This window comes from Rhinolophus hipposideros (genome assembly GCF_964194185.1).
Source record: "Rhinolophus hipposideros genome assembly, chromosome: 26".
In the NCBI taxonomy this organism is placed as follows: domain Eukaryota; kingdom Metazoa; phylum Chordata; class Mammalia; order Chiroptera; family Rhinolophidae; genus Rhinolophus; species Rhinolophus hipposideros.
This window is the reverse complement of record NC_138072.1, coordinates 760,736-786,682: the sequence shown is the minus strand read 5'-3', so window position 1 is coordinate 786,682 and position 25,947 is coordinate 760,736. Positions and strand designations below refer to the sequence as shown.

The 25,947-nt window shown below is 57.5% G+C and overlaps 1 protein-coding gene across 14 annotated transcripts in view; it reads left to right on the top strand.

Moving 5' to 3' along the window:
* Nucleotides 1-25,549, top strand: part of NAV1 (neuron navigator 1) — a gene marked incomplete at its 5' end in the record, with an annotated part of 179,078 nt that extends 153,529 nt beyond the window's left edge. For 5 of the 14 annotated variants that reach the window (XM_081038903.1, XM_081038904.1, XM_081038910.1 and 2 more), the window contains 20 exons: nt 750-920; nt 1,809-1,861; nt 2,518-2,541; nt 2,645-2,722; nt 5,298-5,381; nt 5,626-5,737; nt 8,536-8,657; nt 11,834-12,030; nt 12,223-12,415; nt 12,560-12,728; nt 13,012-13,109; nt 13,223-13,318; nt 13,540-13,699; nt 14,402-14,637; nt 15,407-15,561; nt 15,692-15,763; nt 16,146-16,342; nt 16,663-16,781; nt 17,770-17,967; nt 19,256-25,549. In XM_081038903.1, the coding sequence (XP_080895029.1) occupies nt 750-920; nt 1,809-1,861; nt 2,518-2,541; nt 2,645-2,722; nt 5,298-5,381; nt 5,626-5,737; nt 8,536-8,657; nt 11,834-12,030; nt 12,223-12,415; nt 12,560-12,728; nt 13,012-13,109; nt 13,223-13,318; nt 13,540-13,699; nt 14,402-14,637; nt 15,407-15,561; nt 15,692-15,763; nt 16,146-16,342; nt 16,663-16,781; nt 17,770-17,967; nt 19,256-19,351 (2,630 nt within the window). In that variant the 3' untranslated portion in view covers nt 19,352-25,549. Of the gene's footprint in view, nt 1-749; nt 921-1,808; nt 1,862-2,517; nt 2,542-2,644; nt 2,723-5,297; nt 5,382-5,625; nt 5,738-8,535; nt 8,658-9,384; nt 9,394-11,833; nt 12,031-12,222; nt 12,416-12,559; nt 12,729-13,011; nt 13,110-13,222; nt 13,319-13,539; nt 13,700-14,401; nt 14,638-15,406; nt 15,562-15,691; nt 15,764-16,145; nt 16,343-16,662; nt 16,782-17,769; nt 17,968-19,255 lie in introns of all 14 variants that reach the window. The other 9 variants (XM_081038909.1, XM_081038913.1, XM_081038906.1 and 6 more) reach the window with 4 other exon arrangements.
* Between the last annotated feature and the right edge of the window lie 398 nt (nt 25,550-25,947).

Genomic DNA, 25,947 nt, shown 5'->3' with positions numbered 1-25,947 from the left:
TCCTCGGGAGGCCGGCAGGCACATGTGCAGTCCTGCCCTGCACAGGTGCCTGTGGACACACTAGCGTCCACCTGCCCGGCTGGCGCAGGAGAACAGCCCGGGGCTGCCTGTGGCTGCTTGTGAAGCTGTCACCCCGGCAGGGGTAGCGGGGGGCGGGCTCTGCAGGCTGCAGGGGCCGGCCCAGCCCGACCAGACGTCACCCAGGGGAATGTTGGGCCCAGCGGGCCTTGGCTGCTTGCTGCTTAGAGTGGGCAGCGACCCGAGCGACACTGCTGGGTAGGGAGCACCTCCCACCCTCCCACAACGCCGAGCCCTCTTCTCTAGCTGGCACTTCCCATCAGTTGGAGCTGACTTTGGTCTGAATCCCCTTCCGGCCACCTGCCAGGCTTGTTGTAGTGAACCAAACTGCAAGAGCCCATGTTCATTGGCACATCCGGGCGATGGGAAAGTTTCTGGAAAACTGCCCCCCTCCCCCCCGGCCCATCCTTCGAGAGCGACACAGGACTGAGGGAAAGCCTGTCCAGGGGCAGTGCTGCTCACCCTTCATTCCAGACGGCAGGGCCCTCCTCCATCTGGGCTCGTGGCCCCGGAGACCCCTCCTGGCCCCACCTGCTGGCACGCCGCCCACCCCCCCCTCCTCTCCTGCCCCCTCTCTCCTGCTGCTCCACTCCCCAGGGCCCGGAGCGCTGGTGACCCTGCCTCTTCTCCTGCCCCGTCCTTCTCCTGTCCCCTTCCCTCTGTCCTTCCAGTGAGTCCCACTGCGGCCACCACGCCAAGAATCACTCGCTCCAACAGCATCCCCACCCACGAGGCGGCCTTCGAGCTGTACAGCGGCTCCCAAATGGGGAGCACCCTGTCCCTGGCCGAGAGACCCAAGGGGATGATTCGGTCAGGATCCTTCCGAGACCCCACGGACGACGGTGAGACTTCACGCAGCGCGGTTCACGCTCATCCCAGCCCTGCTGGGCCCTCACCCACCACTTCCACAACCACCACGCACACATGACTCCCAGGACATCACGTCGGGCCATCTGTCTTTCTTCCCATGCCTTTGAAGGGTCTGGGGGCCCAGAAACCTTGGCTGCACCATGTGGCCTGGGGCTGGGGGGGACGTGAGCGTGGAAGGGCTCAGCGTGCCCTCAGAGTGTCCTGAGAAGCTCCCCCCTCGTTCCAGCAGCTGCCTCCCCTCCCCAGTGTCTCAAGTGCATGGGACACACAGGGACACAATGGCAGCTCTTAGATCCTTTCAAAGAAGCAGGCACCTCCTTGTCTTCCAAGTCCATTCTGAAGGTCGGCCTCAGGCAGGGCCCTGTGGTGTCGTGACCAGCTCAGCGGGGAGGCCTGGCCTTGGGGGAGACGAGACTCCGCCACTGTCTCTAGATGCTCACGCCGGCGTCGGGCTTGCGACCTGTCGGGGGGCTCGACTGAGTGGTCAGACCGAGGGTTTTACAGGGTTTCTTCACCTAGTGGTCCCCAGGATCTCAGCGCGTCCCCAGCGCTGAGACAAGGGGACAGAGTCACAGGGTTTGTTCTGAGCAGCTTTGACGAGAATGCACTTTCCTGAAGATGAGATGACAGCACTGCGACCACCCTCTCCCTCAGCCCGGCGCCCGGCCACCCCAGACCACGCACACTGGGCAGAGGCCCGCCTGCTCTGGGCGGCAGTGCTGCCGGTGGGGTGCCCGTCCTGGTCTTTCCATTCGCGCCAGAGGCTTCGAGGCCCAGAGCCCACACTCCACGCGGGGCTCTTCCCGGGAAGCCCTCCGTCCCCAGGGCCCGTGGTCACTCTGTGTTCTGTTCTCTTCCAGTCCATGGCTCGGTGCTGTCTCTGGCGTCCAGTGCGTCGTCCACCTACTCCTCAGTAAGGACAAGCCCCCCGCCCCCTGCGCTGCCCCTAGAGCCTCCTTCAGCTGGGGGGCTGGCTGGGGTGGGCACGAGAGCCGGGAGCCCCAGCTGGCACTCCATCTCCTCCCTGGTCTTTCTGGGTTCACCACCAATCCCTGAGCAACTCTGGTGCCTTTCGTTCCCTCCTTTGAAAAACGGAGAATCCCCGTGTCACAGAGCCGTTCTGTGCCGTGGGAGGGGGACGCGTTTGTGGCAAGGAGATAGGCAGGTGTCCAGGTCCCCGAGAGCCTGACCATGCCCAGAATTGACCAGGTGATCCCGTGGCCCCGCATCCCGGGCACTGCACTTGGCTGTGGGGGGCACCTTCATTCTTAGACTCGCCCTGTCCCTAACTCGTCCACCCTCCAGGTGGGCTGCAGGAAGGGTAGGTCTTTAGATGAACCAAAGTTTCATTTCCCAGCCTTCTTGGCAGTGACAAAGCTGGCTGGGGAGGAGCTCCAGAGGAATCTGTCCTTGAAGCCCCAGTCCTATGACAAGAGGGCCAGGACCGTTCAGCCCGTCACCCCTCAGTCGCGCTCCGCCAAGTCCTGTGCCCTGCTCGGGGGCCTGGCTCCCTCACCTCTGCAGTAACACCTCCTTTCTCTCCCTTTCTCCTCCTGCTCCCTTCTTCAGGCTGAGGAGAGGATGCAGTCTGAGGTAGGGCGCCACGCCTTCGTCTCTGCTCGCGAACGCCACTGCGCCCACTTTCCTCCCACACCTGACACTTCTGCTGTGTGACTTTGTGTCTGTTTTCTCACAGCAAATCCGGAAGCTTCGGAGAGAACTAGAGTCGTCGCAGGAGAAAGTGGCCACCCTGACGTCTCAGCTTTCTGCCAACGTGAGTGCTGTCAAGCCGGGGACACCAGGCAGTCAGTCATTGGGCGTCAGCTTAGATAGGTTCAGCCAAAGGAGGACAGTTGTCCCATGACGGACCCCAGGTGTGGACGCCAAGGGCAAGGGAGCGGAGGGCTGGGGTTTGGCCTCCCCTCTCGGAGGCTCAATTTTTATAAAGACCCGTTTTTGCCCCCGGCCTAACCAGAGGGTGTGGGGGCCGCTGGTCTTTGAACTCCCTGGAGAAAGAAAGGACTGTCAGTGGTTGCATGTGCAGGTGGAAACAGCCTTGCCACTGGCCATGGACAGAAATTGCCACGGATTATGTCACAGAGCGCTCAAAGCCTGTCACTGCCCGGGTGTGTGGGGGGGTCGTGTCTTTCCTCCCACCTCAGCTGGCCAGGACAGAGCTGGCCGTTAGCATTCTGTCCGGTGACCGTGACACTTCGGAACCCAGCTTCATTCTCATCTTCACCTCCAGCGGCCTCTTCCGTCTCCGTGGGCAGCTGGCAGAGATGCCCTGACCCAGAATTCTGTGTCCTCAACCTGTCCTCAGGCCACCCATTGAGAATGAGCTTCTTTCTTCCTGGGCCTTGGTTTTCCTACCCCGTGAGATGGGGAGAAATGCAGCCAGCCCTCCATCCGGGTGGAGTCATCTGTCCCCTGTGGCCAAGCTGCACACACAGGACACAGAGCCGTTCTCCCCCGAACGCCGTAAACAACAGCTGAGCGGATATGGAGGGCTGTTCCAAGTGATTGCACAAAAGTCACCGTGTCTCCAGTTTCCGCAGTGGTTTTGGGTTTGTCTTTCCCTTCCTCTCTGGGGAACCCAGCTGTCTGGCCTGGGGTCTTCCCTTGGAAGCCGGCAGAAGACTCTCCACCAAGATCTTGCCTGTTTCTGATGTGTTTCAACAGCGGCTCTCTCTCACTGGCTGTTCTCTTTATTCTCTTGTCCCCAAACCTCGATCCAGACGTTGCTTGTTCAGAGCTCATTTCAAGCACTTCTCCACTCATGGGACCCATAAGAATTGTAATAGAAACAAGAACCTTGTACCCACCCACACAGCAGTGGCCTGGGTCAGGTCCCACACGCCCCAGAAAACCCACGTCTGGGAGATGGCGGGGGAGAGGCGGCGGGAGCAGAGAGCATTAGTGCGCCACTCAGCGCACCGCAGTGTATCAGCCATCGTGCTGGCAAGGCTGGCGAGAGCCATGCAGATGAATGGAGAGGGTGATTGCTCTTAGAACAGGAAGTTCCCTTTGGCTGGGACAGAACAAACCAAACACCCAGACATGACGGCTCTGAATTTTCGAGGCAGATTTTTGCTGAGGTCGCAGCACTGCCCTCAAGCAGGAGACGCAACGCCAAGACGCAGGGAGGGTCCCGCAGCTCTCTGCAGGATCCCGGTTCCGGACCAAGTTTTTGTCCTGTACATGAGCTTCCCAGCTGCCCGAGCTGGGGGCACCCAGACCACTGACCCTCCCAAATGCACTGCCGCTCAGTCAGGCCTGGGGTCGCACAGGCACCCTAGTGAGGGGGAGGGTTCAGGAAGTTTCAGAGGAGAGGAAATAGGAGAGGAGGGGGAGCCCCCAGTGAGAAGAGGCAAGTACAGGAGCGCATGAGAAGGCGGGGTCTCGCTGAAGCTCAGGGTGCAGGAGTCCGCTGCGCAGCAGCTGGAAGGGACCTGCCGGGTCACGGCAGCTGTGCCCCGCAGGCTCACGTAGGACAGGACTGCAGGACAGTAGCCTCCAGGAGTGTTCCAAGGGCACAGGGAGAGGACCACGGTGGGCCCAGCAGGAGAGAAAGTGTTAGCCAACAGGAAGCGTCGAGAGCGCGTCAGACGTGAGAGCACATGGGAGCCCTGCCACTCCCTCTGGGGACACCAGCTTGCTCATGTGCCTCCACTGGGGGCCATTTCTCTGTCCCCAAGTGTTCCCCTCTCTAGACCTGGCCTCATTCCCTTCCCCTTTCTACACATCCTGCTGCCGGTTCTGGCCATGCGCTGGGTGGCCTTGGCGGCACCTTTCCGGGGCCCGCCTCTTACCTGCACCCTTCCGTCGTCATGAAACAGCCCTGACACCTAGTGGCCAAGCTGTGGAATTTCCCTGCGGTGTCCTCAGCTCTCTAGCTCTGCAAAGAGCCTGCAGAAACCAGAACAAGGAGCGGCAGGGATGGGTTGAGGATGAAGGACCACCTGGGAGCAGCAGAGGGAAGACGTGCCAGTTTCTCCTGGGACCCGTGGGGGCCAGCCTGCTGGATCCAAGATGACAGGCACGGCCTGGGGGGGTGGCCTCCCCCAGAGCAGAGGGACAGTCCCGTCTCTGGTAAATGACAAGTGCCAGCCCCAGGTCTCCACAGCCTCCAAAACGCTGTCCGTACCACGTTGACTCTGGAAGCCAGTCCCTCCGGAAGTTGTGTGATCATACCTGTCGGCGCAGAGAGATCAGTGTTTAAAAGTCACTGAGAGGCCTGTGGGCACCGCCCAGCACTTGGGCAGGAGATGAGCTGAAGGAGCTTCCCGGTCGGTGCTGTCCTGGCCCGAGCCTCAGGCAGCTGAGGCGTGTCCTTATGTTTGTTTCAGGCTAATCTCGTGGCAGCTTTTGAGCAGAGCCTGGTGAACATGACGTCCCGCCTCCGGCACCTGGCAGAGACGGCCGAGGAGAAGGTGAGGGGCCTGGGCCCGGCCCGCGAGGGAGGGTTCCTGCACGGAGGCCGGGGCCGTCCTCTCTGCTGAGCGCCTGACTGCCAGCTTCTCCCTCCCTTTCTCACCCTGGATTCTCAACCTTCCGCTGGTGCACTTGCCCCATTCCCTGCCCTTCTGTACCCTGGCTGCTAGAATCCCAGAGCCTGGGGGCACGGAGCAGCTGCTCCCATCCCGACCGATGGCTCTGTTTTCGCTCCCCTCCTAGGACACCGAGCTGCTGGATTTGCGAGAAACCATAGACTTTCTGAAGAAAAAGAACTCTGAGGCCCAAGCAGTCATTCAGGGAGCCCTTAATGCCTCGGAAAGCACGTCCACAGGTAGGACCCAGACGCAGGTCGTGGGGCAGCGGGGACGGGGTGAGAGGAAGGCTTTGCAGAGTTTTACCTGTGCCCAGTGTGCGAGGTCCCACGCCCACTTTCTGGAAGGTGAGGGCCCTTTGGCGCCCATCAGAGTGACGCTGCAGACCAATCAGTGAGGACTGCCAGGGCCATGCCTTCCCATCCCTGGGTCAGGGACAGTGAGGTGACCTGCAGCGCCCACTGTTCTCCTGCGCTTGAGGCCAGAGCCAGGGCTGTCCGAGATGGTCATTAAAACAGGACCTTACTCTTACGGAACAAAAGGTGCTCTCCCCCTGCGATGGAGCGCCCGTGCCCTATGGTGTTTTCCCGAAGGAGCTGAATTGTTATGTCCCCCAAACACCCGCACACGATGTTTACTGCAGCTTTGTTCGTAATCGCCACAACCCGGGAGCAGCCAGTTAGTGAGCAGATACGTCAGCTGTGCTCTAGCCAGGTGATGAAACTTGGCACTGAGTTTGTCACTTGGCGCTAAGAAGCAGTGAGCGATGATGCTGTGGAAGACACTGAGTCTAACTGCCCGTCACTAAGAGAAGAGAACCACCGGAAAAGGTGACATGCTGTGTGGCTCCAACTCGACGATGTTCTGGAAGAAACAAGGCTGTGGAGACAGCAAAGGGGTCGGTGGCTGCCAGGGTGGGGGCGGGGTGAGCACGGGGACACAGGAGTCAGGGCAGTGAGGTGACACCAGTGGGGGGTGCCTGTCGTTACACGTCTGCCCAGCCCTGGACACACAACACGAGCGGAGCCTCCCGTGGCCGGGTCACGACGATGTGTCATGTGGGCTCCTCGGCTGTGACATGTGTACCCTCCAGGGAGGCCGGGGGGGAGTGGACACGGGGGCACATGGGAACCCTGTTCCCTCTTAATTCTGCTGTGAGCCTGCACCTGCTCTGAGAAATGAAGTCTAACCAACAGCACCTCACAGTTGGACATAAATGTGTTGTGTGCACTCATGTATACGTGGTCTGGTGTGCGTGCTCACATGTATGTGTATCTAGTATGTGCACACATGTGTATATAACCTGGTTTGATCCTCATGCCAGTTCTCCAAGGGGGATGAGGCAGCGGTCACAAGTTGCCACATGGGCTCAGATGACAAGCTCGCTTTGCTAGAGCGAGTCAAGACAAGCGGTGGTCTGGTGCCACAGGGACTCCATGAGGCCCTCGGGCAGCTGGCCGGTCCATGTCCGTGTCCTTGGCCAGTTTTGTGTTTCTTTCCACGGTCTGCAAGCGCCAGCTTTCCTCACGTTACTCAAGGCCGTCCTTCCTCCCTGGGCTGTCCCCTCCAGCACTTCATACTCATCCATCCGATTTCTTTCCTCCCATTATGTTGGAGGTGCTGCCCCATCTGGCCAAGAGGGACCCTTATCTGATGCTTTGGGGTGGTCCCCTAACAGCTCCCCCCCCAACACACACACACACTCTCCACACCCACTCACCTCCCACACACTCGCCCCACACACACACACTCTCTCTCTCACACACTCTCACACTCACCCCTTCATTTCCACACCTTTGACCTCTTCTCACACCCTCCCCACTGCTTATAATGCTGCTGAAGGCTTTTATCTTAACAGAGAAGAAAGATGGATCCACCTGTGTCCTTCTCATTATAATCTTGTCTCCTTCCTTACTTCACGGGCACACTTACCTTCCCACCCGCCGTCACACCTCACCCCACTATAATTTTGCTTCTGTCACCGTCACCCGACTGAAACTGCTTTCCCTAAAATCAGCAATGACCCCATTTTTCCAAAATCAAACTTACTGAGTTTAGGACCTATTTTACTTGGCTTCTGTAAAATGGAGATAGCACCTAACCAGAATTTGTTGTTAAATCAGAGAATGTATGTTACCATTCACCACTGTGCCAGGCACTCACTAGCTGCTCAGAACAGTAGCTCCCCCCTCACACCCACCCCCACAGATGGGCAGCACCTCAGGATTTCCAAGACCCGGCCCTCCCTTCACTGAATTCTTCCCCTGCCTGAGTCATCATTCCCATCTCGCTGTTTTCCTGCAACTCTGATTCCTCTGTTCTTCAAAGAATACTATCCGTAAACTGAAAAGACAACCCAAAGAATGGGAGGAAATATATGCAAATCATATGTCGGGTAAGGGTCTAGCATCCAGAATATATGAAAAACTCAACAGTAAAAAAGCACGTAACCTGATTTTTAAATAGGCCAAAGGTCTGAATGGGCATTTCTCCATGAAGACATAGACATAGCAAATAAGCACATGAAAAGATGCCCAGTGTACCCCTAGCTGGCCCGGAAATCCCCATTAAACCCCAGTGAGATGCCACTTCACACTCACTGGGTGGCCAGAGCTGGGAGCGTGTGGAGAGGGAACCTGCCTACCTTGCTGGCAGGAATGCAGAATGCGGCAGCGATTTTGGAAAACTCGGCAGCTGCTCAGAAGGCTAAGCGTGGACTTCCCCTGTCAGCTGGGAATGCCACGCCGGGGTAGACGAGCCCTTCACAGACCTCGTCCAGCTGAGCTCATTAGTTGGCGCACACTTGTGTCTCCTTCTAGACTGGGAGCTTCTTGGGAACGGGGCTCATTGCTTCTTATTTTTTACCTTCGACATTTCTTTTTATGTTGAGTCATGCTTGACACTCGGTAATGTTTGTTGAAAGAAAGACCCACAAAATGCGTGACGTGGACCCAGGAGCTGCTCGGCTCCCTGCGCCCTGCGCCGCCATCCTCCCTAAAGCCACCCCGTGTGTCCTTCGCTTGTCTTCGGCCCCTAGAGCTTCGGATCAAGAGGCAGAATTCCTCAGATAGCATCTCGAGTCTGCACAGCATTACCAGCCACTCCAGCGTGGGCAGCGGCAAGGAGGCCGACGCGAAGAAGAAGAAGAAGAAGAGCTGGGTAGGTGACGCTGGGTGGGGGGTTGCGCAGGGCCACGTGCACCTCAGCACAGGAATCGGGCTTCCGGGACCGCCAACGTGCAGGCCCTGCGACACTAAGCCCCGGCCCACGGCGGCTCTGCTCAGAGCACGGGCGGCTCTCCTCTGCTCCCCCAGCCATTGCCCTCGGGTCCCGACACACCCCTGCAACCCCACACGCGGCCCCCCTGGGGCTCTCCCTGCCGAGTGGGTCACATGTGCTTGGCAACAGAAGGAAACATCCAGAGGGGATGTCCCACCAGTCCCCTTCCCCAGCCTCCCGCCCCCAGGCCCTTCTACATTCTGGGACGATTCTGTGCACAAAGCATCGGGTGCTCCTGGAAGCCATTTCTTCAGGTTTCTGGAGAGGTATTTGTGGAACACTTCAGATGGCTTCCAAAGAACTTCTGTGTCACCTTTGGCCCAGAGGCAGTGGGGAGTTTATTTTTCCAGGTAGCCCTACGCTGACTTTGGATGCCCCTTCCAACATCCTTTCAGCGGATGGGTCTGACACACTTTAGCCCCCGGCCACCTGTGGGAAGGAGAGGACCCCCAAAGGAGACTGTGGCTCTTTGTCCCTGTTCAGTGAGACTGGCCCTCAGACCCCTGTATAGTGCAGACAGGTACCAGTTGTGTGACATGAGTGATTAAGTGTTGCTTCTTTTTTTCTCCCCTTCAAAATGCTGACTTCAATCCCCATTTTTTTCCAGGTCTATGAGGTAAGAGACCCAGTTCCTCTCCCCGTTTTCTCTTTCCCTCTGCCATACCTTTCCCATTTCCAGGGCAGCCCCCTCCCCCTAAAAAAGAACTGACACTCATAAAACTAACCATGACGATCACCCCCGAGTTCCCAAGTCACTCCACTGCATGCCCCCCAACCCCCACCCCCGTGAGGACAGGAGGGAGAGGGGCCTGGTTAGGCCAAATGGGAGAGTCAGACGAAATCCTAGCCTGGCCCCACCTCCTTTGTTACAAAATGGGCCTGATACAGACGCAGTCAGATCGAGCTGCCCCTGTCCAGGAAGCGAACGCTCTTCCTTCTGGTTCCATCACCCCCAGAAGCCCCAAGTGGAAGAGAATGTCTGGGTGAACTTGCTCTTGACCATGCTTCCCAGAGGCCAGTTCAGTCTCAGTCTAGCCCAAGGACTTAGCCCTACACTGAGAAGAACCAGAGGTAGGGAGGGACGTGAGCCAGTGCAGGGTCCCCTCAAGTCACCGTGAACCCGGAAGCCCTCCAAGCATCATGGAATCTGCAGAGACATCTGTCAGGGCTGAGCGTAGAGCCCAAGACAGACAGAGGGAGCCAGACTTGCCTTACACACCGGCCATCAGAGGCCCCATCCCCGCCAGCGCTGAGGCAGGACCTGAGACATGGAGCCTGTCGTCTCAGCCATCAGGGAGCCTGCAGAATTGCAGAGGGGACAAAACAGTTATCAGATTGCTGATGCGGATCGAGCAGCTCCAAAAGCCTAATGCGGTCAGAGGACGGAAAGGCACCGATAATGGGAGGGAGACGCCACAGAGGAGCTGAATGCTGGACGGGGCGGTGCTGAGAGGAGACTGTGAGGATGTCCCTAGTGGGCCCTGCCCAGTGACGGGCCGCGGCACTGCCAATGTGGGGGCACAGAGGAGGGGCCCGAAATGGCAGGGTAGCTGCGTGAACGCCGTCTTAGGTCAGCACTGCCTGCAGCGTGCTCACGCCAGGCCACTGAGCTGCTCCCTGAGGACGCCATCGTCAGCATGGGGAGCCCTGCCCTCTGTCCAGCGCACATCCGCGTGCCTGAGCGCTGGGCTGCCCTCGCTGAAGAGTGTTCCCTGAGCTCACGTGACACTGCACAGCCCCACCGTGTCCCCGTATCTCTGGCCACACGGGCCGGCAGGAGCCCGGCTCTCCCTGCGGGCCTAGTGACCCGAGAGGGCGTCCACTCCAGGCAGGCCACTCACGGGATCCGTCTGTGTGCACGTACTTTCATACACGCACGTGCACACTCGTACACACATGTACGGGGACGCACACAGCCCCCCAGGAGGCAGTACGTAGAGGAGACGCCATGGCTTGAAATCAGGAGCCCGTCCCCAGCCAGCAGCTCCTTGGCCTTCTCAGCGTCAGTTCCTGTCTCCACAGAAAATTGAGCTTGACGGGACTTTTGGGCCACGAGTCCTCACTGGTGACATGTCCCCTGCACACTTACTTCTCTCATCTCCACCACAGCACACTGGTCCTTGTCCAACCTGGGAGTGACCCCAGCACACGCCCCCCCATTGCCTGCACGGTCCCCACGCAGCCTTGCTGTGCTCCGGGCGAGACACTCAGGAGTCCCCTCAGATTGTCCCTTCTCTTCCCCTCTCACTGTCCCAAAGGTCTGCTTCACACCAGTCCCCTTTGCCTCCAACCCCTCCTCTGCTCTCTCGCTGCCATTTCATCTCTGTGCCCGTGTGGTGTGCATGCTGTGTGGACGCATGTGCGTGGCTGTGGGACAGGACCCTGGTCGGCATTGCAGCTCACACCCCTGACCCCCAAGCTCATCACCACCTGAGCTCGCACACACTGTGGTCAGATGACAGAGTCCCAAATGTCTGAGGAAATGGGAGGAAGCGACCCTCGTTCTAAGACCTTTGAGCGGAAGTAGTAGAAAGCCCTGTACCTGGTTGTCTGGCCGTTCTGTGATGTGCGGAGCAGACATGACCCTCGAGAAACTCCGTCCCCTCCCCCCTCCCGTTCATTCCACAGAATCGCTTTGTCAGTCTCTGGTTAGTGGGTGGATAGTCTGCCGTGCACCCTGGTCACAGCAGGGTCGTGAGCCCTCTGGGAGCTGGGCTCCAGACTGAGCCCCTGCTGGTCTGTGGCTAAATGGGATCAGCTGCGAGCTTTCCCCTCTGACCTCTGAGGGTTTCTCTCCGTCCCCAGTCAGGGATACAGCCCCTCAGGGCAGAGAGAAGGCCTGGGAAGCTCCCATGGCCCATGAGAGCAGGCCAGGATATTCCCCTTTCCTCGGTCCTAACGTCAAGGCTGCTCTTCCGTTCTCACGCCACCCACGAGTCACGGGCTGAACCCCCGACACACCCTGGCCACGCACCATCCCCGCAGGCCTTAGCCAGCCCTCCCCACAGCCATAGCGCGGCCCTGACCTCTCCCCACCTGCATCTGCTCTTTTCTAGCTTCGAAGTTCCTTCAACAAAGCCTTCAGTATAAAAAAGGGGCCCAAGTCAGCATCCTCGTACTCGGACATCGAGGAGATCGCCACCCCTGACTCATCAGCCCCCTCGTCCCCCAAACTGCAGCACGGCTCCACAGAGACCGCGTCGCCCTCCATCAAGTCCTCCAACTCATCTTCTGTGGGCGTCGAGGCCCCCGAGTAAGTGCCCTCCCACTGCCTGCCACCTGGCCCCCCACACAGACCTGGCCCTGGGCCCCTGAGACCAGCAGACCGGCCTTTCCTCTCACTGCTGGGTCCCTGGGGCAGGAGGGGCCAGGGCTGCCGGCCATGGTCTCAATGCCCAGTACCCAGCGCTTCTGCCTGTAGCTGACTTGACTCGCTTTCTTCCAGGGCCCCTGCTCACTCAGCTCCCCACGTGAGGCTGTTCCACGCCAGTGAGGAGGACGAGCCGGAGAAGAAGGAGGTGTCCGAGCTGCGCTCCGAGCTATGGGAGAAAGAGATGAAGCTGACAGACATCCGCCTAGAAGCCCTCAACTCTGCCCACCAGCTGGACCAGCTTCGGGAGACCATGCATAACATGCAGGTCAGTGTCCTGGCGGGCTGGGGGCGGGGCTGGGGGCGTGTCCTGCCTGCTCCCCTTGTTAAGGGGCTGCAGGGGCTGGGGGCGGGCGGGTGCAGGCTCAACCCATCCAATCCTACCCCCTTACCCCGTCTGTTCTGGCCACAGTTGGAGGTGGACCTGCTGAAAGCTGAGAATGACCGGCTGAAGGTCGCCCCAGGCCCCTCGTCAGGTCCCCCCCCAGGGCAGGTCCCTGGGTCGTCTGCTTTGTCCTCGCCTCGCCGCTCGCTGGGCCTCGCTCTCACCCACTCCTTCAGCCCGAGCCTCACAGATACAGGTACCTATTTCGGAGAAGAGGTGAAGAGGGTTCGGTCCACTGCCACACCATCCCACGTGCTCTGCTGGCATCTTCCTGGGGCAGGGAGGTGACAGAGCCTAAAGCAAGCAGCTGCCAATGTCATGGGACACAAAGAGTCGTTATGGTCCTTTGACCCCAACTGCTTTTCCGTTTGGGGCTTGCGTTTCTTCTCTGTGACACATGAAGAATTACTTGGGAAGGATAGCGCCTGGGGTTGGGAAAGCCTGTGCCCTAAAGCCGACAGCCTTTGTCACTCCTGCAGACCTGTCGCCCATGGACGGCATCAGCTCCGGCGGCCCCAAGGAGGAGGTCACCCTCCGGGTGGTGGTGCGGCTGCCCCCACAGCACGTCATCAGAGGGGTAAGGACCCGCGGGAGAGCCGGCCACACTGTCACGCGGCCTGGGGCTGGAGGGTCCCCTTTCCTGGGCTCGGCCGCCTGCAGGCTCACGTGCTCCCCCCTTTGACCTCACAGGACTTGAAGCAGCAGGAGTTCTTCCTCGGCTGCAGCAAGGTCAGTGGGAAGGCGGACTGGAAGATGCTGGATGAAGCCGTCTTTCAGGTGTTCCAGGTACGCGGCACATGGCGGCACAGCGCGGCCTCCTGCTCCGGGCTGCTGCTCCGTGCAGACCCTGGGGTCCCGGGGCCCCGCCACCCTCCCCGACAGCTGCCCAGGAGGAAATGCGCGCCCCTCCCTCGGGCATCTGCTTGGTCCCCTCCCGGGCTTCGACATCTGTACATGTGTCTTCCCGGGCTCCCTCACCGTCTCTTCCCGCCCTGCTTTTCTGTCAGGACTACATTTCTAAGATGGACCCAGCGTCAACCCTGGGCCTCAGCACCGACTCCATCCACGGCTACAGCCTCAGCCACGTGAGGCGTGTGCTGGACGCAGAGCCCCCGGAGATGCCTCCCTGCCGCCGAGGCGTCAATAACGTGTCGGTCTCCCTCAAAGGTCAGCCTCTGTCTCCCGGGGTGAAGGGACACGAAGGACCGTGGGAGAGCCCCCAGGGATTCGTTCAGTAGCAGTCATTGAGAACCTCCAACGTGAATAGCCAGCTGGCCAGCCATACTCACGGGTTCAACCAACCCGGATGCAAAGTGTTCTTTGAAGTGTTACATTTTTGCAGACGTGCACTGTGTGGTTAGGCTTGTGGTGGTAACATGTACAGACCTTTTCCTTGTCATTATTCCCTAAGCGCTACAGAGTAACTGTTTACGCAGCGTTTACATTGTATCAGGTATTGCAAGTATCTAGAGATGACTTCCAGTACGAGGGAAGGTGTGCACAGGTTACATGCCCGTACTCCACATTTATGTGAGGGGCTCGGGCATCCTCGGATTTCGGCATTCCCGGGCATGGGGGGGTCCAGGAACCCGTCCCCCGCAGAGAATTGTGTGACTGTAATATGAGATACGAAACGATGAGACCCTCATGACTTCTGCTCCCAGGGACTGGTTCACAGGGAACTTTCTGCCCAGCCCCCACGCACCTGTAGCTCCCAGCGCGTCCCTAAGAGTGAGCCCCGCTCGGATTCGGGGATTCCCGTGGCTCTGAGGTTTTCAGTGGGCTCCGGGATGAAAAAGGAGGCGCGCTCAGGGCCCCTTGCAGTCCTCAGGGCCCTGTCGACACTCACGCTCTCGGGCTGGGGTGCAGGTCTCAAGGAGAAGTGTGTGGACAGCCTGGTGTTTGAGACGCTGGTCCCCAAGCCCATGGTACAGCACTACATCAGCCTGCTGCTCAAGCACCGGCGCCTGGTCCTCTCGGGCCCCAGCGGTACGGGCAAGACCTACCTGAGCCACCGGCTGGCGGAGTACCTGGTGGAGCGCTCTGGCCGTGACGTCACCGAGGGCATTGTCAGCACCTTCAACATGCACCAGCAGTCATGCAAGGTGACTGCGTCCTGGGCCCCCGCCAGCCATTCCAGGGCCCTGGCCCAGGCCCTGCCCAGCCTCTTCTCTTTTCCCTCTTCTCCCTCTGCCTGACTCTTCCTCCTCCCGCCTCCGTAGTGTCCTTGCTCCCTTCCCTCCCCATCGCGTCTCCTTCCCCGCTCTTCTCTCCGGACTCTGGCGCTGCCCTCTCTGTCTACGCCTCTCCTTGCCTCTGTCTAGTGCCTTTCCCTCCATCTGATCGTCTGCGTCTAAACCACAGCGTCCTCGTACCCACCTCGCTGTCTGCCAGCCCTGCCAATCCCATCCCCTCTCATTTGTTTTCTTCCTGTTAACTTTCTTTTCAGTATTACCCTCTGACTCTGGGCTTTCTGGGGAGAAGCACTCCAAATTAAGTGCCACATATTGTGTGGTCCCTGCTGTCTCTGGGCACACCCTACCACTGGGGTTGGTTCAAATCTTGGTTCCCCCAGGTGGGGAGGCAGGTCCACTGGGAGAGTTCATGGGTCAGCCCAAGGCAAGTCCCTTTAGGGAACAGTGTTCCCCACTTGAGGGGAGGGTGCTAAGGGACCACTTCTCGAGAGGGTAGCTGTAGAGCCCTTGGGGCCACTGTTTGGCAGACTGCTTCTACAGTCAGGTGTCCAAATGCATCAGATGGGGACCAGGGGCCCCAGGGAAATCCAGGCCTGGCAGCTTCCCAGGGCCCTGCTGGCCCAGGCCAACCAGGTGCCCATTCCTGCTGAGTGCTGACCTCCTGCCACTTTTATTTCAGGATCTGCAACTGTATCTCTCCAACCTGGCCAACCAGATAGACCGGGAGACAGGAACCGGGGACGTCCCCCTGGTGATCCTGCTGGACGACCTGAGTGAAGCAGGCTCCATCAGCGAGCTGGTCAACGGGGCCCTCACCTGCAAGTACCACAAATGGTGAGCTGCAGGCAGGGCCAGGCTCATCACAGCGGGAGGAGGGAGAGGCCGGTCCAGTCCATCGGGCACGCGTGGCAGAAAGCAAGCGTTACGACGTGCCTACGTAAAACCTTGTCCTTTCTGCCCACAGCCCCTACATCATAGGCACCACCAACCAGCCTGTGAAAATGACACCCAATCATGGCTTGCACTTGAGCTTCAGGTGAGAACCATGGCCCTGGGTGGACCTTCCAAGGGTCTGTAAACAGTGACGTGGCAGGATGTGGCGCGATGGCAGAAAGAACGAACCAGCCGGAGCTGGAAAGAGAAAAGGGGGCTGGGGAGAGGAGAGGATGGAAGGGCTCAGACACAGCTGGGATTCCAGTGCTCTGCCCGCACGCCCCTCAGCCAGGCCGCTGAGGTCAGCTGCTGGTCTGAAGAGGGTCCCTGGTTGGAGAAGCAGCTCTGCCCGCCCAGGGATACTGCCCTGAGTTCAGCTGAGCCCACTGAGACTTGAGAAGAAAGCCAGCAGGCCTTCATGGGAGGCAGGAGGAGGAGGGATGGTCCCCTTGCCACCCTGACCCCACTTCCATCCCCTGCGGCAGGATGCTGACCTTCTCCAACAACGTGGAGCCAGCCAACGGCTTCCTGGTTCGCTACCTGAGGCGGAAGCTGGTGGAGTCGGACAGCGACGTCAACGCCAACAGGGAGGAGCTGCTGCGGGTGCTCGACTGGGTGCCCAAGCTCTGGTACCACCTGCACACCTTCCTGGAGAAGCACAGCACCTCGGACTTCCTCATCGGTACCGCCGGCCATCTGCAGGCCCCTTCCCTCTGAGGCCTCGGCACTTAGCGCCACTCAGCAACTTAGCACCACGGCGCGGGCAAGCCACCTGCAGCTCAGGAAGCTAGCCCCTCCCTCGTTTGTCCCAGATAGTGGGACTGAGGAGGGGGCACGGGGGACGTCAGAGCTTGCCCCACTCCCTCACCTCACTCGGGGGACGCCCCACCATCTGCCATACCTGAATGTCCCCGATCCCGTGGTTGTCGGAGCCCTCTGCCTGCTGTGGGGAGTCCCAGAGGCCGTCCTCAGCCACCTTCACGGCCTTGTGCCTTTCCGCAGGCCCCTGCTTCTTCCTGTCCTGTCCCATTGGCATTGAGGACTTCCGGACCTGGTTCATCGACCTGTGGAACAACTCCATCATCCCGTACCTGCAGGAAGGCGCCAAGGATGGGATCAAGGTGAGCAGCCCTGAGCGCGCCGTCCCCAGGGGCAGGCTGTCCTGCCTCACCGAGCGGGCGCCTGGGGAGGCCTGGGGCTCTCGTCCCGGTCAGTGAGCGAGGCGCTGGGCAGACACTGCATTGCTGCCTGCACCGCCATTCAGCAAATGGCCTCGTGACCCCGCCTCTGGCGCCACGTGTCCAGTCGGACTTGGATCAGAGCAAATAGAGAAAGAAATGAGCTAAGAATGAAGTCAGACCCTATGACAGCCTTAGCTGATGACTAACAAAGGGTTATCCTGGCCGAGTTACTCAACCTTAACACCCTCATGTGAAAAAGGAGATGATGCATTCCGCCTAAAGCACCAGGTTGTTTTAAAGACACATGAAAGCTATGGCACGATTTTTAAAACTTAGACTAAGAACTGGGTGCAGAAGGAAGATGTCAATTTTTAAAGCCTCCTCAGTTTTGTCCCCAGTAAGTTGGGGCACAGTCACCGGTAACGTCTGTCCCAGGCCTCACGATGGCATGATGACTGGACCTGCTGATGGTGCATTGTCCATGGAAGGAGCCGGTTCTGGTGACAGGTGCCTCCTGGTGACGCAGTACATTTCTAGAGATGGGATTGTCAGACTGCTGCCAGAAGTCCTCATTTCATTTCACTTCGATTATGAACAGTTTTCCAATTTAAAAGTATTTTTATACAGGTAACATCTGTTTTCACCAAAGTCAAAAAAAATTTTCAAGGTATTATTGCTAAAATGGAAGAACTTCTTACTTGAAGAGTAAAATTGTGGGGTCCTAAGAGTTGTACGTGTTAAGTTTTAACACAAAATGGTTTTATCAGCTTACACCAACGTATTTCCTGTGTTAGAAAGTCGGAGAAAATTCCACGGGATCAGAGCCTCAAGATGTACATTTGAGGCAGCGCAGCGGCTATCAGGAAACCGCCTGAGCCCGCCGCTGGTCTGGGTGCCTCTCCTGTAACCCATGTCTCCTCGTCTCCAGGTGCACGGACAGAAAGCCGCCTGGGAGGACCCAGTGGAATGGGTCCGGGACACTCTTCCCTGGCCGTCGGCCCAACAAGACCAGTCAAAGCTGTACCACCTGCCGCCCCCCACCGTGGGCCCTCACAGCATCGCCTCACCCCCCGAGGACAGGACAGTCAAAGACTGCACCCCAAGTTCTCTGGACTCAGACCCTTTGGTGAGTGGGAGCCCTTGTCATGTAAGAAGAGTAAGAGGGTTGCAGAAGTGAAATCTTCACGCTTCACGTGCCCTGATGGGGGTGGCTGGATAGTGCCCGGAAGGGCAGGACCGGGGAGGGGCCTGCGAGGGGCTGACTGTCAGAGTCCTGTGTCGCTCAGACCGTGGACTGGGACCTGGCTCAGGCTCAGCCAGGATGCGTGCCCGCTGGGCCCAGGGCGTCCGGCGGACCCAGGTGGGAATACCGAGCAGACAGGTAGAGCAGCAGGCACATCTCTACCGCCACCTGTCCTGCCAGTGTCCTGACACGGTTTTAGTCTGCCAGGTTTCGCTGACGCCTGCAGAAAGCAGGCCGACACAAGGGCCAAACCCCGGGAATAGGAGCAGTGCCTGTAACCAAAGGAGGATGGGACCCTAAAATATACAAAATTCCCCAAACACTTCTAGACGGGAGAGTGGACAAAGGCCGTGAGCAGGCATTTGACCAGAGGAATGCAAATGGCCAGGAAAAACGTTACAAGATCCCTAACCTGTCCAGTAATTGAGGAAGTGCATGTTAAACCGAGGAGATATCGGTTCGCATTGGCCAAAGTAGCGCGTGGAAGCCTGGACTTCACACACGGGTCCTGGGGCTGTCACAGGTGACACCGTTTCACAGGCTCCGTCAGCAGTCTGTGGAAAGTGGACCTGCACAGATCCTGTGACCTTGAAGTTTTTCCTTTCAAGTAGGACATTCTTCCACATTAGTCATAATACATTTTTATTTAAATTTGGACTTTGTGGAAAACAGATGTTATCTGTGTAAAAACGCTTTTACATCAGAAAATTGTTCATAATCCTGTAAAAACATGGAAGGCAGATTGAATAGAGGCTCCACCGGGCCTCGCTGCCACGGAGGGGCGCAGGCTTATAGCGGCCCCAGAGAATGAGAGGGAAGGACGACTACACTGAAGGGCTCAGGTGGGCTGTGACCGGTGGGGTCCGAGCTGGGGGGACACGGAGCCTCGCTGTGGCCTGATGACCTCAATGCACTTGGCACAGTCCTCTGTGCCCTCTGGCCTGTACAGGAGTGCGAGCCCCTGGCAGGCACAGGCGGCTTGTTCTGTCTGTCGTCCCCCACACATCACAGCGTGGCACGTGCGCAGCACACGCTCCCAGGTAGGGCAGCCGAGTCGTGGCAGCTCCTCCACGAATGACCTCTGCGCTCTGGGCTCCCAAGCCCCCCTCTGGAGTTTCTACACTTCCCAGAGCCCCAAGTCGCATTAATCCATCTTTTCACTGCTTTCCAGATGGCCATGCTGCTGAAGCTTCAGGAAGCTGCCAATTACATCGAGTCCCCAGATCGAGAAACCATCCTGGACCCCAACCTCCAGGCCACGCTCTGAGCGCCCAGCAGCACTGTCACCCCGATGGCAGGACGTGGCGCCAGCTCTGTTGGCTCCTCCTCTCCCTGCTCCTCTTCCAGAGCCTGGCTCCCTGGCCTGAAGGAGACAGGAAGGAGAAGCAGGGGAGGACGAAGGCAGGTTCTTGGCGCTGCACCTCTGAGAACTTCCCAGCACAGACTGGTGTGTGGGAACTGGTGACCCCTGGACGCACGGACGGGCCTCCTGTCATGACTCTGGGGAGAAGATGATCCTGGGTCTTCTTTCTTGGTTTCTTGTCTCGTTACAGACTCCTGGGCTTTCTGGGGGAGGGCTTCAGAAGACATGAGAAGAACCTGCAGTGGTTCCTCCCTGAGACAGTCCTGACGGGGAGCCCGAGGGAGGCGGCGGGAGCTCCCGGATTTCTCGCAGAGTCTCCCCAATCCCGGCACCCCTGCCAACAACTCCTCCCCCAGAGATCTGGCTGGAGCCCAGAAAAAGCAGCATGTGGTTTAAAAAAATGTTTGACTCAATCTGTAAAAGGTAAAAAAACAAAAAAAAGACAGAGAAGATGAAACTGGAGAGGGAGCCAGGTGCCAAGACAAGGAGCGCCGCCATCCCTGGATGACGCAGGGACAGCTGCCAATCTGAGAAGTCGCCAAACCCCAAAACGAACATCACAGCCTTCAGAGAAAGACGGCCAGCTCGGTCTATACCCCTAACTTAACGCACGAGCGTCAATAAACCCCGCTTTTTATTTTTCAGTTTTGTTTTTTGTTGCTATTTTTTCCTCCCATTCGCCTATTTATTTTCCTTTTCCTTTTTTTTCTTTTTCTTCCATCTCCTCACACGTTCACAAGATGCTTGGGCTGCTTTTCCAGGGGCTGGTTTGGCTTGTCCAAATGGGTTTCCTGTGGAGAATCTGACGCCATCCAGTTGGCACCAGCTGGGCACCTGCCCTGCCACTGCCTTTGGCTTCCATGGGGCTTGTACGAGACATGAAGTATCGGTCCAGAAGTAGTGGGAGAAGAGGGACAGTGACCACCCTTTCAAGAAAGCACACATTCCGCCTGCGAGCTCAACCGCCAGCCTCTGGCGGGGAGTGGATCGCCCTGTCTTGACAGGAGGCCGACTCTGAGCTTCACCATGGACTAGAGGAACACTGGGAAATGAGATACGTTCCTCGGCCTTGCAGCCTGTCTGGGCCCTCACGGTACGGTTCTGCTGGCGGCCCCTTGCCTGGCTCCATCCCAGGCTCCTAGCGGGCCTTTACTACCGGTTTGTGGCAAGTGGAAATTCACTTATAAGGGACCGGACATGCGTATCCCCATCAGAACACAAGGCTCAAGGCATGTGGTTTGGTGGCAGAGATGTGCCTTCTGCAGGGATCCGCCTTTTGCAGAAGCCGCCTGGAGGTCTGGCAGTCTGTCTGCCTTCATTCCACTGAGGGCCTGAAAAATGACAGACTTGGGCCCTTGCGTTCACCACCTCGTAGGACAGCCCCCTCTTACCTTCAAGGTCAGCTAAGAAATGGAGCCAAAGCCCTGGGGACCAGCTAGAGAGGCCTCTGATTAGGCCCAGTGCCTGGGAGCAGAAGGCCTGTGATCCGGTCGGGTGGGCCTGGAGGACTGTGGGCTCTTGCTTATCTCGGTGGATTGTCCTTCTGGCCGTTTCTGAAAGCCCCACAGGCCGGACCCAGCAGCTCAGCGTGTGACAAGTTGGGCCCAAGTGTTTGCTCTTCAGGTTCCTGAGTGCACGAGACCTTGTCAGAATCTACAGGCACACTCACCGGGCCAGCTCTCCCACCCACCTGGGGCGGAGGCGTCTGAATCTTCACGCAAGAATATTTTCATTTAGGTCCAAAAGATGGTCCCGATTGTTCCCCAAGCAAGCTTCTGCCTTCACGCGGGGATGACCGGGCATTACTGCTACTGTTGCTGTCCATGTCCCATGAAGACCCCCACCCAGGTCGGCTGTAAAGTATGGTGGGAAGAGGCCGCTTGGCCGAGGATGGTGCTGACATCATTGCCTTAAGGCCCCTGCTGTGTGGAATGAGGCGGCCCCAGAGCCGGGCACTCTAACCTGGGAGGAAGGGAAGACCGGCCGGGCCTTCAGACCCAGGCGTCTTCCCAGCCCTGTCCTGAGCTCCGGCCCCGTGGCAGGGCTCAGACTTTTAATGCCATCTTCATCCGGTAGTTGAGCCCTTAACTCTGTATTTTCTGGTGCTGCCCAGCCAGTGCCTTCTGTCGTGGATGTTACTGGCTACTTGGCAAAAGGAAAGGGGAGAACCCCTTCCTCTGTTCCAACTGCCTCAGACCTCCGAAGGAACCCTTGTCTGCCGGTAGCCATGGATACCACCGTGAATTTATCTGGAGGCCTCTCGGTATAACTTCTCACCTCTGCGCCTGGAGGCACCCCCTCCTCTCACTGGACTGCTGCATTTAGCCCAGGCCTCCCCCTCCAGGTGCTTTCCTCCAGAAGGTGCCCATCTAACGAGTGGTGTTGCAGCTAAGCTTTCCCTCTGGAGCCTGGGACCCTGTTCACAGTCGTGGGGCTTGTCATCTCACCGAGGAATCACGGTCATGTGACGACTGCCGAAGGTTGAGCGTCCCCATGGTGCTATAACCCCTTGGGACGCTCGTCCAGACGTCTCTGAAACAGAAAACCTGAGCACCGCCCTAGAATGAACAAACAGCAAGGCAAATCCACAGCATTCTCCTACCCATGCACCTGCTTCTGGGTGAAGACTCCTGGAACCCCTCGACAAAGAAAACTGGGTCCCATAGCTAAATTTTCCATGCCCGGGCACCCTCCGAAGAGTCCATCCCGAGACTGGAGCTTGTGCTCTCCCCTTCCTCTCCAGCACCCGACTCGTTCCTCACCGCAGTTGGCTAGCAGATGACGTGGTTCCACACCCAGCAGCAGCCGTACGAGAGCCACGGCTGCCGGCGGCCCTCGTCAGGGTGCCTCTCATTTCTGGATGAAGGTGACCAACACGTCCTGTGCAGTGTGTCTGTTTCTTGAACCTGCCCAGCCATTAACAATAAAATACTAGGTCACAGAGGCTCACGTGGGACCTCACGTCTGTGTGTGCGTGTCTGTCTGTGTGCGTGTGTCTCACAGAGCAGTTTGCTGTTTCCTGTCTTCTGAGGCTTCCCAGAATATTTTTTAAAAATCTGCTTTGTGACCCCCTGCGGTGCTCACCTGTCTGTGTGAATCCTCGTACGACGTCTTTTTCAGGTAGTCTGACCTCCAGGAAGCCAGAGGCTGGCAGGGAAGAGGGTCTGCTGAAGAAAGCCCTTAGTGGTTGGCATGCTTTCATCTTGAGTTCCCAACCTTCTGACCACTATATCCATAAGGACTCTGGACAAAGGAATGATTTTCTGGTTTCATTTCTCGCCTCCTAGTTTTTCTGGTTTGCAAGACTCCAAGTGGACCTAACATCATCGTCTTTTCCCTTCTAGCTCCCTGACATAAGGCTCGCACCATTCAGAGACACCCCCTTTCTGTGGCCGAGGGGTAACTATCTCCTGTAGTATTGCATGACAGTGGGAGGAAGCGGTGGGGGCCTGCTCTCCCCACACCTCTCAGCACCTGGCACCACGGACAGAAGCCCTGCACATAGGACAGGTTTCCCTGGCCGAGTGGGACTTGGTCCTAAAACCAGGATGACGGACAGACCTACATGACACTTGTAGGGTCCCTCCTTGTGTTTGGGAGAATTTGTGCTGTCCCAATCACACATGTAACACAGGGTTTAAGTGCTGAATTAACCCAGAACACCAACTATTACTCCGCCATGTTTTTTCCTTCCTTACTCCTGGGCCTCAGCTAAGCTGAAGCTAGTCAAGTAGACTGTACAAGCCCAGCCCACTGGTGGCTGAAGTATACCTCCGCAGAGGGTTTAGTAATGGAGACGGGTAACTGAGAAATGTGGTACACTCTTAGATGGCCGGCGGCTGGCAAGTTCTGGTCCGTGGCCACAAGTAACCAAATGGTCTTAGGGACGGTGTGTCCCAGAGGCCAAAGCCTGAAGACACCGCCCTTCACAATGGAATCAGCTTTATACATACCCATGCGCCCTCAGTCAACCTGATCAGGGACCTATGGGGCCACCAGCATGGCCCGCCGCCCTGCCGGGGCCCACGTGTGTGCGTCCACTCGGCATAGCCCTGGGAAAGATGGAAGGAAACGGGAAGATGGTAGAGTTTCCAAGTGAGGACACGGTTCAAAATCTGGGAGCTGCAGGGAGACGAGTGCAGTGGAAAATTGAACCTGTGTAGACTGGGCCCTCCCAGTTGGTGTGTGGGCTGTTTTTCATAACGACCCCGCTGCGGAGAATTTCCTATGACAATAGCGGTCACGGGAGTAGGTGGGCCCCCGGTTCCTTGATTCCACAACGCTCATTTCTTAGAGCAGTGGTTCTCAGTGTGTGTTTCCAGACCAGCAGCATCTGGGAACGTGTTAAAAATGGAATTCTCAGGCTAGCACCCAGCACTCTGTTCTCACAAACCCTCTGGGTGAGTAAGACGCACGCTCGCTCCAGTTTGAGATTCACTGTTTCAGAGGGAAGACCAAGCATCAGAGTTCCCACACTGAGGACTTTTAGGACCAAAAAGAAGAAGGTTCTAGACTGTAATTCAGACTTTAATTTCAAAGTCACCATCCTCATGTTTGTTTTCCTTTTATTTAACACAGGAAGAAAGGGGGTGTGTGCTTTGGTGGGAGGGTGTTGGGGGGGCCATTAGCATCTCTTTTCATAGAAGACAACCTTCAGAGACAAATCTCATGACTCTGAAAATGTGACCCTGGCAAACCAAGGGACTTCAGCAGAGGAAAAGTCAGAGGGCTCCCGGCTGGATTATTTGTATCTACTGTGAGTCCTCTTCTGATTATGAAATAGCACGGGAACCGTCCAAAAGTCTAGTTTGTGTTTCCATGACAACTCGCTCCCCTGGCAACATCCCTCTCCCTTATTTGAGTTAGAAAGAGCACTGCTGGGTCTGAGGACCTGGTCATGGCCTCCTTCCCCAGGGCAGCTAACAAGTGAGGGCTCCAGGATCCCAGGACGGCCCCTTCTAGCCCTACTGGAAGTGGGGGGGGAGCTCCCCGAGGGAGTCAGCACGATGAAGAGACAGTTCTGGAAACCTAAGTCCCTGGGCCCACCCTTTCCTTTCCCCATGCCAGGACTGGGATCTGGAACTACTCAGCCATTGGGACAAAAGAAAATCCTTTAAAAAAGAAACTTTGTATCTTTCCAAACAAGATAAAATCCTTTAAAAATGGAACTTTGTATCTTTCCAAACATAAAATCCTTTAAAAACGGAACTTTGTATCTTTCCAAAGTCACAGACGCTAGCTGATGAGGCTGTTTACAACTGATTTGGGTTGAAGTTTGGTTTTCCCGGTGAAAGAGCTTGTGGGTAGAGGACACACATGCTAGCACGCAGCCTGCACAGCTCCAGCCTCTGGAGACAGGACTAAAGCCTGAGGAAGGCAGTGTAAAACCACTGCCCTCACAGCGCCCTCTGGGTCCCCAGGAGGCCGATGGGTGGTCCTTGGGCCATCTCTGTCCTGTGGCTCTCCCGCTTCCCGGCCGTTTCTCTGAGACCGATTTCCCATCATCGGGCAGAAGCCCCCACGTCCCACCAGTCCCAGCCGCTGCTGTGCAGTACCCTCCCACTTCCGAACGGTTTTTGGGTTTTTTTAACAGAACAATCTTTTAAAAAATGAATTCCAACCCCAGCTAGATTCCTTCCGCCGCCCAGTCCTGTTTTAGGCGGCATTGTTTACGGGATGGAGTCCGTTTCTCCAATGCATGGCAATCCTTGAGGAAGGTGGGAAGGAATTTTTGCAACACTTTTTAACCTACTGGGCAGGAAACCTCAAACCAGGCTATGTGTATGTCCGTGTGTTTGTTTCTTTCTCATTTGACCCTCCCCTCTGTCTCTCTACCCCCTTTTATATCTAATGTAGACAAAGCAAAACTGAATCTGGGAAGCAGAGCAATGTATATACTTGCGGTAACAATCATGACGGGCTGTCCCCTCAGTAATTCGTTTTAAATAAGAAATTGGTCAAAAATTAAATCCATGCCAGGGCCTGCTGAAGAGCCCCTCTGACCTGGACCCGCTGACCAGGAGGCATGTCTCCTCCCAGCAAGACTCATCTGTTCTGATGCCGTTTGCGTTTCAATAAAGTTATCTCCTGTGTGTCCACTGACTGCTTCTCTCACTCACGGTCTGCTTTCTGTCTCCTTTATCTTGCGGCTCGTTCCTTGATCTGGAAGGGAGACTGCGGCCACCTGCCCAACCCAGAGCTAAACCCACCTGCCCGGGAAGGTCAGATCCCCTTCGCTGGGAAGGGGGGGTCCTGCTTGCACACTGTGCACCTAGCGCCCCACCAGAACCCGAAACACCCAGACTGGAAGTCGGGGTCCTCAAGTCCTCCCGTCTCCTGCCACACGTTTGGAAAATGTACCACCCTCTCGACTTGCCCAAGTGTTCTTGAGGCACAAGTGAACCGATGGGGGAAGCAGTTGTTCCGATGGGGCTCAGCCTCCCCTGGCCACCGACGGGAGGAGAAGAAGACCTCCTTCCCGCTCCCTACTGCGGGGAGCA